Below are 16,638 nucleotides of genomic sequence, written 5' to 3'. Positions count from 1 at the left end.
TACGTAATTTTTCATATCGAAATTCTGGTTAGTTTTTGGTTTTCATTGAATTTCTGTTTTCAGGAAATTCTGCTTCATCTATTAATCGATTTGTTGCGGAAAATTGAGATATATTTCTAGAATTGCAGGTTTTTCTTTAATTCAGTTTTGATTGAGTTTGAAATTTGGAGTTGTTTGAGGAGAAATCTGGAATTGAATTTTCTACAATTGTTATTCGTAATTGATCTTAAATTTGCAATTTTAGATTGTTAATTGGAGCTTTTGTTGATTAATTGTTGATTTTGTTGTTGAATTTGAGGACAATTCATCATTCTCCTCTTAATTAATGCTTCTGTCTTCAATTGCACTAGATCTCTTCCAGTACCTGATGCTTTATTTTTGTTTCATCAACATTCTGAGTTCCCCTGAGAAAGTTGACACAATTTTCTAGGAAGAAAATTTAATTTTGAGCATATAAAACTATTGATAAAAGAGGGTTTAAAGTACTGATCTTTTTGCATAATAAAATGATGAGTTTATGGTGAAATTGCGACCTGATTAGATACAGATTTTAGATCACATTTTTCAACCATGGTTTGCTAAGTTTCATTGAATGAAGCCCCAAATAGAAATGTTTCAGAAAGAGAGTGAAAGAAGAGAAGAAAAGAAGAGTAGATTATATGAGAGTTGGCATGAGAAAATATTGATTATTTCCTTATCATACATTATTTTAGTAGCTTAGTGATTGATGTTAACATGCTAAATGAATATAAGTTGAGGGATTATGGTTGGCAGACATTGTAAAACATGGATGTACAAGGCTTTCATGTTTGGCAGTCCTAGTATAAATGTAAAACAGCTAGAACATATTATTTAAAACCCTAAACATAAAGTAGAAGAATTAAGTACAATAAGCTCACAAACTAAAATTAAAGATCGTCACTATATTACTTCAAAATAGTGTCCTTTTATTTTTTTCTTTGTTTACCACATTATGAAGTCAGAATAAGAGAAAAATTACATCCTAAAAGCCGAACAAGACCATGTATATAAGAAGTGCTCGAAGCATAATAAATAATAAGAGAGCCTATGCAAACCCTAGCCCTCTCTCTTTTTTCTCTCTAAAACCCTAGCCTCATTTACCCCTTTTTCATCAGTTAGGGGTTGCCATGGATGATTCCATCCATGGTAAGCCCCTTTTGCGCTTTTATTTTCAGTTTTTATTTCATTTTCTTGTTTTGTTGAATAAATTAGTATCTCTTTATAAGATTTCTTCAAAACCCTATTATGGGGTTTTTAGTCTTTGTTGTGGAGATCTCCTTCTCCCCTATGGGAGTTGTGAGTGTAGTTTTTTTGTTTTTAGGTATGAGAAATTGTTCTTATTGGTTGAAGTTCGAGACTCAAAATGAAGGTATTGGAATCTCGGATGCGGTTAACATGGTTCGATCAAGAATGCTCTTCCCAAACTATGTCAGAATGATAGACTTCCTCATCAATAGCTGTTTGATTCAGCAAATACAAGGGGGCTGCGCTGTATTGCTCGATTTGATTCATTATAGTTTCTTCGAAGTTGAATTTGATTTAATCTTGTTCAATTGTATCTTGCTTTTATTTAATATCTATTGTAGATGCCGTTTGGCCTTCAATTAATGAAATTTCTCTTTCAAAAAAATAAAAATAAAATAAGAGAGCCTATGCAGGATTCAAACCCACATTTTTGTGTATTTGCATACACAATACTCTACCAATTGAGCTAACAGACTCTCAAATTGCCAGTATAATCCCATATCGAGCAAACACCCTTAAGTCAAGCCAATTGCCATAACTCATAAACTATAAAGTAAGGACGTGTTGCCATAACTCCAGTGATACATTGGTATAACTCTAATTAGTAGACCTCCTGGAACTCTAATGATATTTTTTTCATAACTCTAACTCACACCTTCTACAACTCTAGTAAAACATTGGCATAACTCTAATTGATATGTGCACCAACTTTAATAACTCTAACTCATAGCTAACACAACTCTAATGGCATATTGCCATAACTCTCTTTGATACTTTTTTTCAACTATAACTAAAACTTCTTATAACTCTAAAATGGCGTTGGTGTAAGTCAATTAATATTTCCTATAACTCTAGAAAAACATTGGTATAACTCTTAACTACTACTTCCATAACTGTAAAAAAGTGTTGTTAACTCTAATAAATTGTTCATATAACTCTAAACAAGCATTGGTATGACTCTTAACTACTACTTCCTAAACTCTAAACAAGTGTTGCCATAATACTAATTAGTATTTCCTATAACTCTGAATAAGTTTTACTACTCCTCAAAGTAACCATTATTTTCATGATACTACATTAGTCATTTGTAGTTAAACTAGTTATGCCTTGATCAATCAATCCGCAAAATCAAATATGTTCATATGCATAAACCAAACTCCAACCTACAATGATTGATTTTATATCTAGAGCGATAGCAAGATATTGCAACTTCCTTCACAGAATTGTATGCAATCACTATTTTCCAATAGCTAAAAGGGTTGCTAATTGTAATTTTCCTATAACGCTAATCAAGTGTATATATAACTCTAGTTACTATTTATTACAACTCTAAACAAATTTTGTTATAACTCAAAGTACTACTTCTTACAACTCTAAAGAAGTATTGCTATAACTCTAATGACTAGTTCCTATAACTCTAATAAAGAGTTGGCATAACTCTAAACAAACATTGCTAAAATGCTATCTCTAATTACTAATTCTTATAACTCTAAACAATCATTGGTATAACTTTAATTAGTACTTTCTATAACTCTAATAAATGTTATTAAAACTCTAAATACTCTATGTAACTCTAAGTAAAGTGGTGAGTCGTGATTCTAGTTACTAGCTTCTATAACTCTAACAACATATTCCCTAGACTTTGAATAATAGCTTGGGTAACTCTAAGAACCTACTTCCGCAACTTTCATCACATGATTATGCCCATTCCAACTCTTATTCACTAATACAATTAAGTCAAGGTAGTTTATGTATGAGCAGAAATGTATCAAGCTTTACAGCTAAAATATTTTTAAAAATCATAAAACATATATTAGATATAAGTGAAAAAGGATCAACTATACTTCAATGCAAAAATTCCGATAAGAAAGAAAAATCTCAGATAATGTAATTATAGCTTTACAAAATTCAATATAAATAAGCAAAATATTAGTAAACTTCAAACCTCAACCTGCTTACTCCATGAACATGTTGAAATTTATATTGAGGTTGAATTTCACCTACAATTAGTTGATAAATCTCTATATACCCATCGATTGAAGCAAGCGACTTAAAATCGAATCATATGAGAAGAATCGCTGAATTCAATGAACGATAGAGTATAACTTGTGAAATTTTTGTATCCAAAAATTTGTGTTGACTTAAAACGTGTCACTTTTTTTCTTCTTTTATCACACAATTATGTCATCCTTAAAAGCAAAATTACATCCTAAAAGTTGAACAAGACCATGTAAATAAGAAGTGCTCCAAGCATGCCAAAAAAATAAGAGCCTGTGTGGGAGTCGAACCCACATTTTTGTGTATTTGTATACATACTCTTCCAATTGAGCTAACAGGCTATCAAGTTGCAAGTATAATTCTAAACTCAAAACAAAAATTCTAAAATGCTAACTCTAATTGCTATTTCCTACAACTTAAAACAAATATATAGCTATAACTCTAATTAATACTTCCTATAACTCTAAATAAGCGTTGGTGTAACTCTAATTCGTACTTCTTATAACTCCAAACAAATATTGCTATAGCTCTGGGATACTACTTCCTACAACTCTAAACATATATTGCTATAATTCTAATTAGTACTTCATACAACTCTAAACAAGCATTGGCATAAGTCTAATATACTACTTCCTACAACTCTCTAATTACTATTAATATTGCATATAACTCTAAACAAATTAAATTGTTGCCTTCACTCTACTTCTATTTTCTATATATCTAAAGAAGTGTTTTCATAATTCTAATTACTATTTCTTATAACTCTATACAATGCTTATTGTAACTCCAATTAATAATTTGTATAACTCTAAAGAAGTGTTTTTATAATTCTAATTACTATTTCTTATAACTCTATACAATGCTTATTGTAACTCTAATTAATAATTTGTATAACTCTAAAGAAGTGTTGGAACTTTATTTAGTTACTATTTTCTATAACTCTAACCAATAATTCCCCTAACTATAATACCGTTTCATGTATCCTATAATTCTAAAGAAGAGATTGTGTGACTCCAATCAACGTCGGGTATGATTCTAAACAAAAGCTTTTTTAAGTCTAATATGTAATATTTATAAGTGAAACAAGAGTTCCTGCGACTCTAATCACTAGAGTAATCTACTGAATAACATAGTGATCGACCACATTTGAAAATTAGAAAACATAAAAGCTGTCTAGGTTTTGCTTAACAACAGTATACCACTTAGCACAACATCGGCAGATGCAACAATTAATTTCAGCAATAAAGTACCAAAATTCGAACTAATTCCTTCAATATCAGGTTGTTAAATCAAAGAACATTAACAATCCAAACGATAAAAATGAATTCATCACCTCTTTGACTAAATTAAATAGTAAATGACATTAATCGAATTGAATTGGATCTTGTAATATAATCTTATGTTTTTCTTTGTTTAATCAAAGCAATTTCAGAATACATATGTAAATCTGAATCAAAATTTTAAAAGCAAATTAGAAAAAAATTCAAAATACCAACCTTCCTCTGCCATATTGAATGAATTCATCGGTCACTAATTTTTAACAACAAAAGTAAAGATGATCAATTTGCATTTGAGCGACCATTTCGTTGATTCAAATTCATTTATTGAATGAGAAACCAAAAATTTGGTCTTGCGTGGAAGAGAGAGAAAACAATGGTGAAAATATGGTGGGAGTAAGTTAGAGAAGTGCGAGAAAATAAGAAAGCAGTATTACTAAAAGTTAGATCTTAACCGTTGAATTTGGTTAGATCTATTGGTCCATATTTATTCTCATATCTCACCTAAATAGCTTTCTCACATAAGGGAAGGGGGGAGCAATGGTGTCCTCTTTTGAAACGCCTATTTTGCCCCCATTCCCTTTCTAAATTACAAAAGGAATGTCAAAATCAAAATCGACACTCAAAGAAAAATACCTAAAATAAATTTACAGCACTCACTCACAAATCACTTAAAAGAAGAAACTTTACAATTCACCCATACATTGAGAAAATCACGTTATAAAAATCATGCAAATCACTCAAATAATCAGGATACTTTATTAAAACTTAAAATTAACATACTCCCTCCGTTTCCTAAAGATCTTCCCTCTTTCCGTTTAAGGGTGTTTCCAAAAGATCTTCCCTCTTTTGCTTTATTCCTTATTTGGCAAAACAAAGTTCCCTATTTACCCTCTCATGTCACTATCATATGGTCCACCATTACATTATTAATTCAATTTTACTCCTTTCTCTCTCAATACTTTAACCCCTTTTTATTTGTTTATTTTATTAACCCCTTTCTCTCTCCTACTTTACTCACACCATGCCCCCACACAACTTGATTTTCCTTGGTATCTGGAGGAACAGTAAGTGGGAAGATCTTTAGGAAACGGAGGGAGTACAAACTAAAACTAGCTAATAACCTAGAACGTCAATACATACAAAAATATTTACAAAATTTACTTACAAATCACTATTCTCAAGAACCATTCACAATTAATGGTGGGTCATGATAAAAAATAGAGGTGTATCTGTAGTGAAATCAGAATTTAAAAGTTAGACAAGGAAAAAAATTATTTACTTTTTTATAGTGTTTCCTATATATAATGAAACTTTTACATATATTTGGACCTACGATTAATTATCAAGGTAAACAGGTTTATGTAAAATATCATTCAAGAACTAAAATACAACATATCTCTATTATATAAGGGAAGGGGGGAGCTATGGTGTCTCCGAATGAAGAGATTATGTTACCTCCTTCCCATTCTAAATTGCAATTCACTTACAAATCAAAGGGGGCTTCAAACAAAAATATCAAAAATATAATTATAACAATCACTCACAAGTCAACTGAAATCATAAAATTGCGTAATTTACGTTATGCAAATCACTAAAATGAGGAAACTTTACAAAAACTTAAAAATTCACTTACAAACTACAACATATGAAAAAATTGACTTGAAATCAAAGTGTCTACTTTCTTTACACTTTACGAAGTACTGTACTTAATTCAAAAATTAACTAAAAAATTATAATATTAGAAATCATAAATAAATTCAATAAAATTTCTATTTTGTTCATAGAATTTAACTTTGAAAAGTAAAAAAAAAAAAAAAAGAATGGTGAGAGATTTAAGTGACTGAAACTAAACCAATCAAATTTTGCAATTAAAAACAATTATACTTCATATGTCTAATGTTTAAATTTTGACTCTTAAAAGAAAATCGAGCATCTGTTTCGAAAAAAAATTCAAGCACGCATCGCGTGCAAAAAATTCTAGTATCTAATGTTGATAGGTACTCTATACTTATGAAGTCAAGAAAATGAGAAATGGGCCTTAGTAATTTTATGGGTTAAACCCATTTGGATACACCAGCAAGAAGAAAAGAAGAAAATTTGGGTTCTTATAATAATGCCAACACCACCTAGAAAATGGACTAAGCCCAATGATGTCATGAAAGACAACTCACGCATCAGATGAAAGGAAAAGAAAAGGAGAGCCCTAGTATTTGCTGGGCTAGGACACGGGCAGCAGAGGTTTTTGGCGGCAGCAGTAAGGAGACCAACAGAGGACGAAGCAGCAGACGAAGGAAGCTTGTCATCTGATTTTCGACCATGGTTTCTTATAATTTGGTGATGTTTTCTTCAATTATGAGTAGCTAATTTCTGTTTTCTAGGACTTAGATGAAACCCTTATAGTATGAATTGATGGTTTAATTGTGTTTGAGAATTGATGGTGGTTTATGATTGCATAACTATTAAGATTTTTATTGGGTTTATCATTATTTGCAATATAGATTAATAATTGTTCTTGTAGAACAGTGGCGGATCCAGGAATTGAGCCACGTGGGTTCGAATAAATACTAAATTTCAAATTACATTTTACTATTCACAATTATATTTTTTTTAATAAAAAGGAAACTTTCACCTAACAGAGCTTTCATTCTTGATTACATTGTAACAAAAAATTAAAATATTGTACTAACAAAAGATTATCAATATCCTATCAAACAAATACAGAGTTATAAAACGAACTACGGGTTGAGTATCAATTATTAAGACAGTTTTAGTTAAATCAAATTATCGATTAAGTGTAGAAAATAATTATATATCTAAGATATGAAACAATGAAAAAAAAGGAATATTAGCAACTAGCATACTTTTCATTACATATCATATAAATATATGAGCAGTGAATTAAATAATTAACATAGTTGTAATGACTAGTTTCTTGTTTTTTTTTTTTAGGGGTGTAATGACTAGTTTCACTTAGTGCATGATTAATTGGAAAACGGAAAGAGAATGGAAAATAACCTGGGTTCATTACTTTTTGATGTATTAATACTTGGTGGTAAGTTCAGATTCATAGATATAAAGGAGACTTAATTAATGAAGGGGGATTAAAAATTGGGTAGAACAAAAAAATGAAATAAAAGCTCTAGATTTTTAGTACAAAAGATAAGCAAAAAAGCAAAAAAAAAAAAAAAAAAAAAACAAAAAAAAAAAAAAAAAAAAACAATCCTGAAAGGAGTAGAACCTGCAACCTTTGAGTCGATGACAATCTATCACGCGGACTTCACTGCTGAAGCACATCAATATATAGTGAAATATAACACGCATTTATTACATATCCGCTTCTTATTTTCTTTTTGTTTCAGTTTTTGCTCCGGATCCGCGTGGGTTCAGTTGAACCCACTGAACCCACGCTGGATCCGCCACTGTTGTAGAATGATTTATTAGTTTTTATTGTTATCAAATTTACATACTTTGTTCTTGTAGTTCAAAGTGTGATGTTTTGCAATGGTATTTCATAATTTGTGGTTAAAAGTTGAATAATTTATTCTTTGGTTAGATAAATTATGTCACCTAATTAATCGCAATACAATTTTTATGAGTATTCTGGCTTGTAGTTTAGGGTACTTGATAAACCTATTAATTCTCATTCCTATTAATCTATTAGTAATATTATTAGTGGTGGATTCGACTGTCCTAGATTCCGTATTATTGTCTGTTTTCCGATTCAGTTTTGTAATTGTCAAGTTTATTTAGTTTACTATATATTTCAGATTAGTTTAATTAGTTCACCAACAATTCATTATATTTATATTTCGGAGTAAATTAGTAGACATTAGATTTAATTTTAATCAACTGTTCCCTGTGGATACGATACCCTATCATTTATCACTTACTACTAAGTCTTGTACACTTGCAAGAATAGGGTTTTATAACTTGTTTAAAATCGCTATCAGTAATTAATATATTGCTGCAGTTTTAAATCGCAGCAATAGACCAAGATATTGATGCGGTTCCTGGCCAAAACTGCAGCAATAAATTTATTTTTTATTAAAAAAGCACAACCTATAGCTGCGGTTGTTGCCCAAAACTGCAGCAATAGGCCCCAGTACAGGTAAAAATTTTTTTTTTTTTTTTTTTTTTGCATTTTGCAATTAAATTTAAAATATTAAAACCATGCAACTAACCCATTAACTATCCACCAAATTCATAGACAAACTGAAAATGAAATGACATATGAACCTCATTAATATATAAAGATAAAAAATACTAGTTACATAAATAATACAAAAGATCAAAAATAAAATGAAAAAGCAAAAATAAATAACAATCTTACAACTAAATGACTAACTACAAAAAATATAATAAAAACAAAAAAATATTACAAAAAATAAGAAACTGATCTGAAAAAAATATATTACAAAAAATCTAAAAAAAATCTAAAACACAATTTATAAATAGATTAAAAATCGAAAAAAAAGAGAAAAAAGGAAACGAAAAACAAAAAAGAAAAAAAAGGAAATAAACAGATCCGTTTTTCGTGAAAAGCCATTACGAAGATGGAGAACGATGAACTGTTAATGACGAAAGAACGATGAGAGGAGTGAGAAAACCTGCGACGAGGCGAAACGTCGATGTTGCGACGAGGCAAAACGTCTGTAGAGTGAGGAACGAAACACCGGTGTTGTGACGAGGCGAACGAACGAGAGATAGAGAGGAGGTATCATCGGTGGGTGGGGAGGGAGGAAGCGAACGAATGGCGAACGAACGACGAACAAACGGCGAGATGAGAGAGGAGAAAGGATAGAGGTGAGAGGTGAGAGAGAGGAGAGAGGAGAGAGGAGAGAGGTGAGAGGTGAGGGGCCTGAGAGTTGAGGGTGAGAGAGGGGAGAGGTCAGAGGCTGAATATTGAGAAGCGCGATTTTTGTCTTTAAACCCTAGATCTTTAGTCCTATATTTTTAAATACTTTTAAGGACCTATTGATGCAGTTTTGACTTTAAGTACTTTTAAGGACCTATTGCTGAGGTTTTTGTCAAAACCGCAGCAATAAATTAAAATAATATTTTTTTTATTATTTTAATATATTTTTGCAGTTCTTGCCAGAAACCGCAGCAATATGTTTCCTAAAAAAATTCAAAAAATTTATGTTGAAAGTATATTGTTGCGGTTTTCGACCGAAAACCGCAACAATATAGTTATTTTATTACGTCATATATTGCTGCGTGTGGGTGAAATCGCAGCAATATCATCGCGGCAATAAGCAATTATTCTACTAGTAATTATGTGTTGGTCATCTAGGCACTTATCCTATGCTGCTAGGGTGACACTTGTTAATGCAGTTTTATTAAGACTATATACCTATTAGGCATAAGTGTTCCTAATTCCTAAAGGTGTTATGATGAAGATAACTCAGGTGTGCAGAGCTTTTTGTGGGAGGGAAGACCTTTTCTCACCAAGCCACCTCTTGTGTTTTGGATTCAGGTCTATCGTCCTAAGAGTAAAGGAGGGTTGTGTGTGAGAGATTGTTATTGATGGAGTAATGCAGCATTGGGGAAGTATGTATGGCAAGTTGCAAAGAACGAAGACTTACTTTGGATCAAATGGGTGCACAACATATAAATTAGAGACATGCCTTGGTGGGAGTATGTGGCAACTCAATCTGCAAGCTGGGCTGGAGAAATGTTTGTAGGGTTAAACAGGTGATAAAGTCTAGTTATGGGGTGAATAATAGATGGATTAATGAGAATAAACCATACTCTCCTTAAAGTGGTTACAAATGGCTAACTATATAGCGTATTAATGTGAGTTGGAGTCATTGGGTGTGAGGGTCATACATTATTCCTAAGCATTGTATTATTGCCTGGCTTGTGGCCTTGGGAAAATTGAGAACCAAGGAGAGGTTGATGCTGGTTGGTTATTGTAGTGATGACCAGTGTTTGTTGTGCACTCACGACCAAGATTCATGCCATAATTTGTTTTTTAGATGCAAATTTAGCAGAATAGTGTATGGTAATATTATGAATTGGCTGGGATCAAGATGGGAGCTTATGAATGTATTTAGACTTGCTGGAAGAAATGGCGAAGGAAGTATAAAGCTAGAAAGAAACAACTGGTGTGCTATGGTGTGTTAGAGATTAATCTAGAAAATTTAGATGAAAAATGTGAGAAAAATATCTAATGTGTATCTAGAATTGTCTTGTGAAAAATCTAAGATATTTGTACTTGAAAGAAAAATCTAGAAGTTAGGATACAACAACTATAAATATGTAATATGTACATGAGCTCAAATGAGGGAGAGCCAAACAAAGTGAGCTCCACACAAAATATTAGGAAAGGTAGAAACAAAGGATTTTACCAAGGTTAATGAGAGACATGAGCTCTCACAAACACACTTGTACAATTAATTATAAATGAAAATTCAATTTTACGATACTATTCGGGTCCATCAAAACTTTCTGTATGCGCCACATATTCTATCATGGTATCAGAGCCGGAACTTGATAACGCCAACATCCGAGTAGCAAGAAGAAGATAGAAGATGCAAATTATCAAGTTGAAGGTTGAAGCAAGATAAAAGAAGTTGAGGTAAGTGTTAAATTTAAAGAATGTGGAAGAATTTAAATTAAAGGTGAAGATAAAAAAAATTGGTGGAGGAAAAATTTGAAAATAGAGTGGAAAAGGATTAAAATGATAAGTTGGAGGGTTGATGACATGAGCATCAAGAAAATGAAGTTAAAAATGGTAGGGAGAAAGCTAAAACAAAGAGGAAGCTAATGACAAAGGCATTAGCAGAGTAGGTTGGTGACAAGAGCACCGACAGTTGGGAAGAAGTAAAAAAAAAAAAAAAAGAGAAGAAAATAAAGGAGAAAAAGAATATTTGAATTTGCTAATGACATCAGCATTACCAGTGGTGGGTGGTGACATGAGCACCACAAGAAAGAAAAAAAAAAAGATTGAAGATTGAATGGTTGACAACATAGGTGTCAACATAATGATCAACAAAAATCAATGAATAAAGGAGTTGTTGGTAACATGAGTACCAACAAAGAAAAAGAGAGAAAGTGATAATTAGGGGGAGCAAGTTGGTAACAAGGGTACCAACACAAAATGTTGAAAATCAACAATATGTGAAGAAAATGAAAGTGAACTTGGAGATAGTTGATGACAAGTGCATCAAAAAGACTTTGAAGAGACCTTTGGAAAAAGTATGATGAAGTACAAGAATTTTCAAGATTAAGGGGGAGTGTTAGAGATTAATCTAGAAAATTTAGATGAAAAATGTGAGAAAAATATCTAATGTGTATCTAGAATTGTCTTGTGAAAAATCTAAGATATTTGTACTTGAAAGAAAAATCTAAGATATTTGTACTTGAAAGAAAAATCTAGAAGTTAGGATACAACAACTATAAATATGTAATATGTACATGAGCTCAAATGAGGGAGAGCCAAACAAAGTGAGCTCCACACAAAATATTAGAAAGGTAGAAACAAAGGATTTTACCAAGGTTAATGAGAGACATGAGCTCTCACAAACACACTTGTACAATTAATTATAAATGAAAATTCAATTTTACGATACTATTCGGGTCCATCAAAACTTTCGTATGCGCCACATATTCTATCATGGTGCTCTGTAGTAGATCGATGATTGTTGGCTCTATAAGATGTTGTCCTATAGTTGATGTTGTTTGTAATGGGTTGTGATAGCTTCTCATGCTTGGTGATATAACTTACATATTATATATAAAATACCAAAGATTTTGAAACATGATTTTAAGTTCCAAAACATATCCTAGTTTGTGAGGCTATGTCCAAATATCTTGGACATTCACGTACATCATATAAACCATCTTTTGTGCCACCTTGGTGCACTAAAAGTATCTTAAGGAGTATTCCTCTTCTAAAAGTAATGATAATACTATTTAATCACTATCATAATAAATTTTCATCGCTTATAATAATATTTAAAATCTCTCTAAAACCTTTAAAAATCATTTCTTTAGTATTAAATCTTCAACCATTAAAACTTTAAACATAGTATTGCTATTTTGCTCTTTAAAATTTCATAAAAATTCATAATTGAACACTTTATAAATCCTAAAAGTTAAGCATTTAATGTGAATTTCAAAACAATTAATATTATAACCTATACTACACAAGTTATAATATTAACCTAATCATAATAATAATTTATCGATAAATAAATTATATCATAATGAAAATAATAATAATCTGTAGAAAACCGAAAAAAAGAAGAGAAAATAAACGAATGAGGAGAGGAAAAGAAGATAACCGAAAGGAAGAAGAAAAAAAAGGCGTCGGTGGTGGTGGCGGCATTCGGCAACAGGAAAAAAAGATGAGGGACAAAGGAGCGAGAGAGAAAGAGAATCTGGTGAGGAGGAGATAGATGAGGAGGTTGAGAGTGAGAGAAAGAAGGAGGAAGATTAGGGTTTGGTAAATTTTTTTAATGAACCCTTAATAATCTATTTATTGTCTTTTAAAGGTTAACTCTAACTAGAAAACCCTAACTCTTTTTTAATAATTATTAAATACTCTGCTTTAAATAATTAATAACCTTTGATTTAATAAGATCAAAATTTGTCAACTTAAAGTGTTTAACCTATAAAGTAATAATAATTAAATTCCTCCCAGAAAAAACATGAATGTAATTATAAATATAAAAAAAAATTAAACTATATATATTTATAAGATTCATAAAAATGTGGAAGCTCATAATTGGTCGCCAGCGTCGCATGAGGAGGAGCTATTCACGTGGTTGGCTACTACTATGGGTAAAAACCAAAAGAAACAAAGAAGACCACATATTATTGTTATTGTGGTTAACTATCAAAGTGGTAGATTAGTCTTATTTTCATGTATTTAGTCTTTTTCTCTACTGTATTTAGCATATCTCTTTTAATAACTTATTATAATAAACAGCTAAAATCGGAATAAAATTAAACTTACGAAGGATGGTTTAATCTTTAGTTCATTTTTTATTGGATATTGTAAACATAAAATTGTTTCTTCCTATTTTAATACATGGTGATGATCTATACCTCGCCTACTTCGTCCGGAAAAGAATGAACGATAAATAAGCTTTAAAATATGAACCCATCTTTCTCTAATTTTGATGTCTTTTAAAAAAAAAATATGTACAAACTATCTTAACTAGTTTTATTGCTCGTTGCACGACTTATTTCTAATGTGTTAAAAAGTTATAATTATTTGTGATTAGGTATGACAATCATATAGTTATTAGCTGAAAAGATTATTCTTTGTTGTATCGTTGTAGTTCACCCAAAAAGAGGAACATGAATATACTATTATTAGTATTATAATTAGAACATAGATATCACGTAACATCAACTACAACCAAATCAAAAGGTGGGATAGTAGGTAATTCTACTATTATGAGATAAAGTCAGTTTATCAATCATAGAGAAATAGCTGGCTTGAACGTGTGTCTTGACTCTTGTGACGGCTACATAAGAAAATGATAATTCACGTAAAAAACAAACGAAACTGTAATTCACGTAAAAACAAAAACTGTTATAATTCACGTTAGAACAAAATGAAGCTACTGTAGGATGTATTTGATTCAGGATATTATTAAGTTCAATTGGATTTTTATGGTGATCAGGTACAACTAAGGTGTTATAAGAATCTAAATTATGGCGCGCCTATATTAGCGAAGCCTTACCCATCAAAATAGTCATTTCTAAACTCGCGAATATTTAGGTGATATTTTAAGAAAATTCTACCAATTAATAAGTTAGATATGTTGAGAACAAGCATACAAAGTAGTATATTTGTGATAGACCGACAAATGGAACGAGTCAGAGACCAGACCCTTGTACTGTTGTACATGATTCAGAGACCAGACCCTTGTACATGAATGATCGAAGTTTACAGGCAACAAGTTTAACAGTGATACAACATCTTAAAGATATTTTGATGCCAACTAATATTCTAGAATAATTGTCGCAGATCGTTTAGATTTGTGAGGATATTATGTCATGGTATATACTCCTAGTTTAATTAGGAAAATAGACAGTAGTAGAGTCATCATAATCTTATATCATCATTAGAACATGTGAGGAGTGTTTGAAGTCTATGTGTCACCGAACTGCACATGTTAAGATGGTGCTACTGTTAGAATGTAATTATGTAAATAATTTGATGTATATTTATTTCTGTAAATATCTCTTGTATATCTAGCTTGTACTTATTTATGTTTAATGAAATCATATAGGCTCCTCAAGGAGATTATCATATCTTTCATGGTAATCAGAGCCTAACCCTAGCCACCCTCAACCCTAATCTTTTCTTTTCTCTTCGTCCGCCATGGATGCCGTCGGCAAGGCCGCTACTCCCCCCCCCCCTTCTTCTTCCTCCTTTCATCCCGCTGTTCACGTCTGTTATCAACAGGCCATCCCTATCACCCTCTCCATGGACAAACCTCAATACAATGCTTGGGCCACACTTTTCCGCAACACGGCTCGTGCTTATCAAGTCCTAGACCACATTGACTCCTCTGTCACCCGCCCCTCCGATGTGGATGACGAATTATGGAGTCGCCTTGACTCCATAGTTCTCACGTGGCTCTACGGCCCTATCAACGAGGACCTTCTCCTTGCTATTCTTGATGACAAGGCTACAGCTTTGGTGGCTTGGGACAAACTCCGTGCCCTTTTCCAAGATAACAAAGGTACTCGCATTGTTCATCTCGAAAACCAATTCGGCAACATAAAAATGCAAGATTTTTCATCCTCTGTTGCTTTCTGTCAATCCTTGAAATCCGTGGCCGATCAACTTTCGAGCCTCGGCCATCCCGTCTCTGATGAACGGTTGGTCTTACAACTCGTTGCGGGTCTAACGGATGAATATGACACCGTTGCGACGTTCATACAGCAGTCTCAGCCACTGCCCTCCTTTCAAAACGCTCGCTCGATGATTGCCCTCGAAGAGACTCGCCGGAATAATACTAAGAAATCCGGTACCTCTTCGAGTGCGGTTCTTGTTGCTGCTGATCCCGCGCCCACTGCGGCTTCTCACTCCTCTTTTTACGGCCACCGTGGTGGCAGATAGGGCAGCAAGTCCGGCCCCGGCCGTGGCCGCGGCGGCAGGACTCATGGTCGCGGGCGTGGCCACCTGTCAACTGCAGCGGCCCCGTCTGCTCCGTTCTACGGTTATGGGTATCCCCCATATGGCCCGTATGGGAGCTGGCAGCCCCACTGGGCTTTCCCTCCTAGCCCGTATCGCACCATGGGCCCCAGACCCCCTCAGCAGCACCCGGGCCGTGGCCTGCTTGGTCCTACCCCCCCCAGCAGCAGCCCTCTGCCTCCGCCGCAGCCCCGCAAGCATTCGTGGCTCCACAGTCCACTTCCGAGCAGCTTGTGCCCACGACACTCCCTCAGCTTTTCAATGCTATGTCCATTCAACCACCCGATGATAATTGGTATTTTGATACGGGGGCCTCTACCCATCTTATGAATGATCCAGGTATTCTTCCCTCTATTTCTAATTGGCGTAATTATTTTTCTCATATTATGGTTGGTGATGTAAATTAATTCCGGTTAAAGGCATTGGCACCTCCACCCTCTCTTCCCCACATCCTCCCCTAAGCCTTCGTAACATTCAATATGCTCCTGCCATTGTGAAAAACCTTATCTTTGTCCGTCGTTTCACCACTGATAATCATGTTTCTGTAGAATTTGACCCCTTTGGTTTTACTATGAAGGATTTGAGGACGGGGACGACCTTGACGAGGTGCAATAGTTCTGGGGATCTTTACCCACTTTCTGCTTCATCAACCACATCACCATCTACCTTTGCTGCTATCTCTCCTTCTACTTGGCATAATCGACTTGGTCATCCTGGCCATGTTATCTTACTTTTTCTTAAGTCTCACAAATGCATTAATTGTAATAAAGATTCCCTCTCCCCTCTTTGTCATGCTTGTCAGTTAGGGAAACATTGTCGTTTACCTTTTTCTCCATCTAATAATATTACTTTTGCACCTTTTTCTATTATACATACTGATCTATGAACTTCTCCTGTTATTAGTCCCTCTGGTTATCGCTATTATCTCTTATG

At 33.2% G+C, this 16,638-nt stretch overlaps 1 protein-coding gene across 1 annotated transcript; it reads left to right on the top strand.

Annotated features, from left to right (window-relative positions):
• The first annotated feature begins 14,991 nt into the window (after positions 1–14,991).
• Positions 14,992–15,630, top strand: LOC104903560 (uncharacterized). Its single transcript, XM_010691607.1, has one exon. The coding sequence runs from the start codon at positions 14,992–14,994 to the stop codon at positions 15,628–15,630; it is 639 nt and encodes a 212-aa protein (XP_010689909.1).
• Positions 15,631–16,638: the final 1,008 nt, after the last annotated feature.

Source organism: Beta vulgaris, chromosome 9 (assembly GCF_026745355.1).
Source record: "Beta vulgaris subsp. vulgaris cultivar EL10 chromosome 9, EL10.2, whole genome shotgun sequence".
Classification (NCBI taxonomy): domain Eukaryota; kingdom Viridiplantae; phylum Streptophyta; class Magnoliopsida; order Caryophyllales; family Amaranthaceae; genus Beta; species Beta vulgaris.
This window is presented reverse-complemented; position numbering and strand designations above follow the sequence as displayed.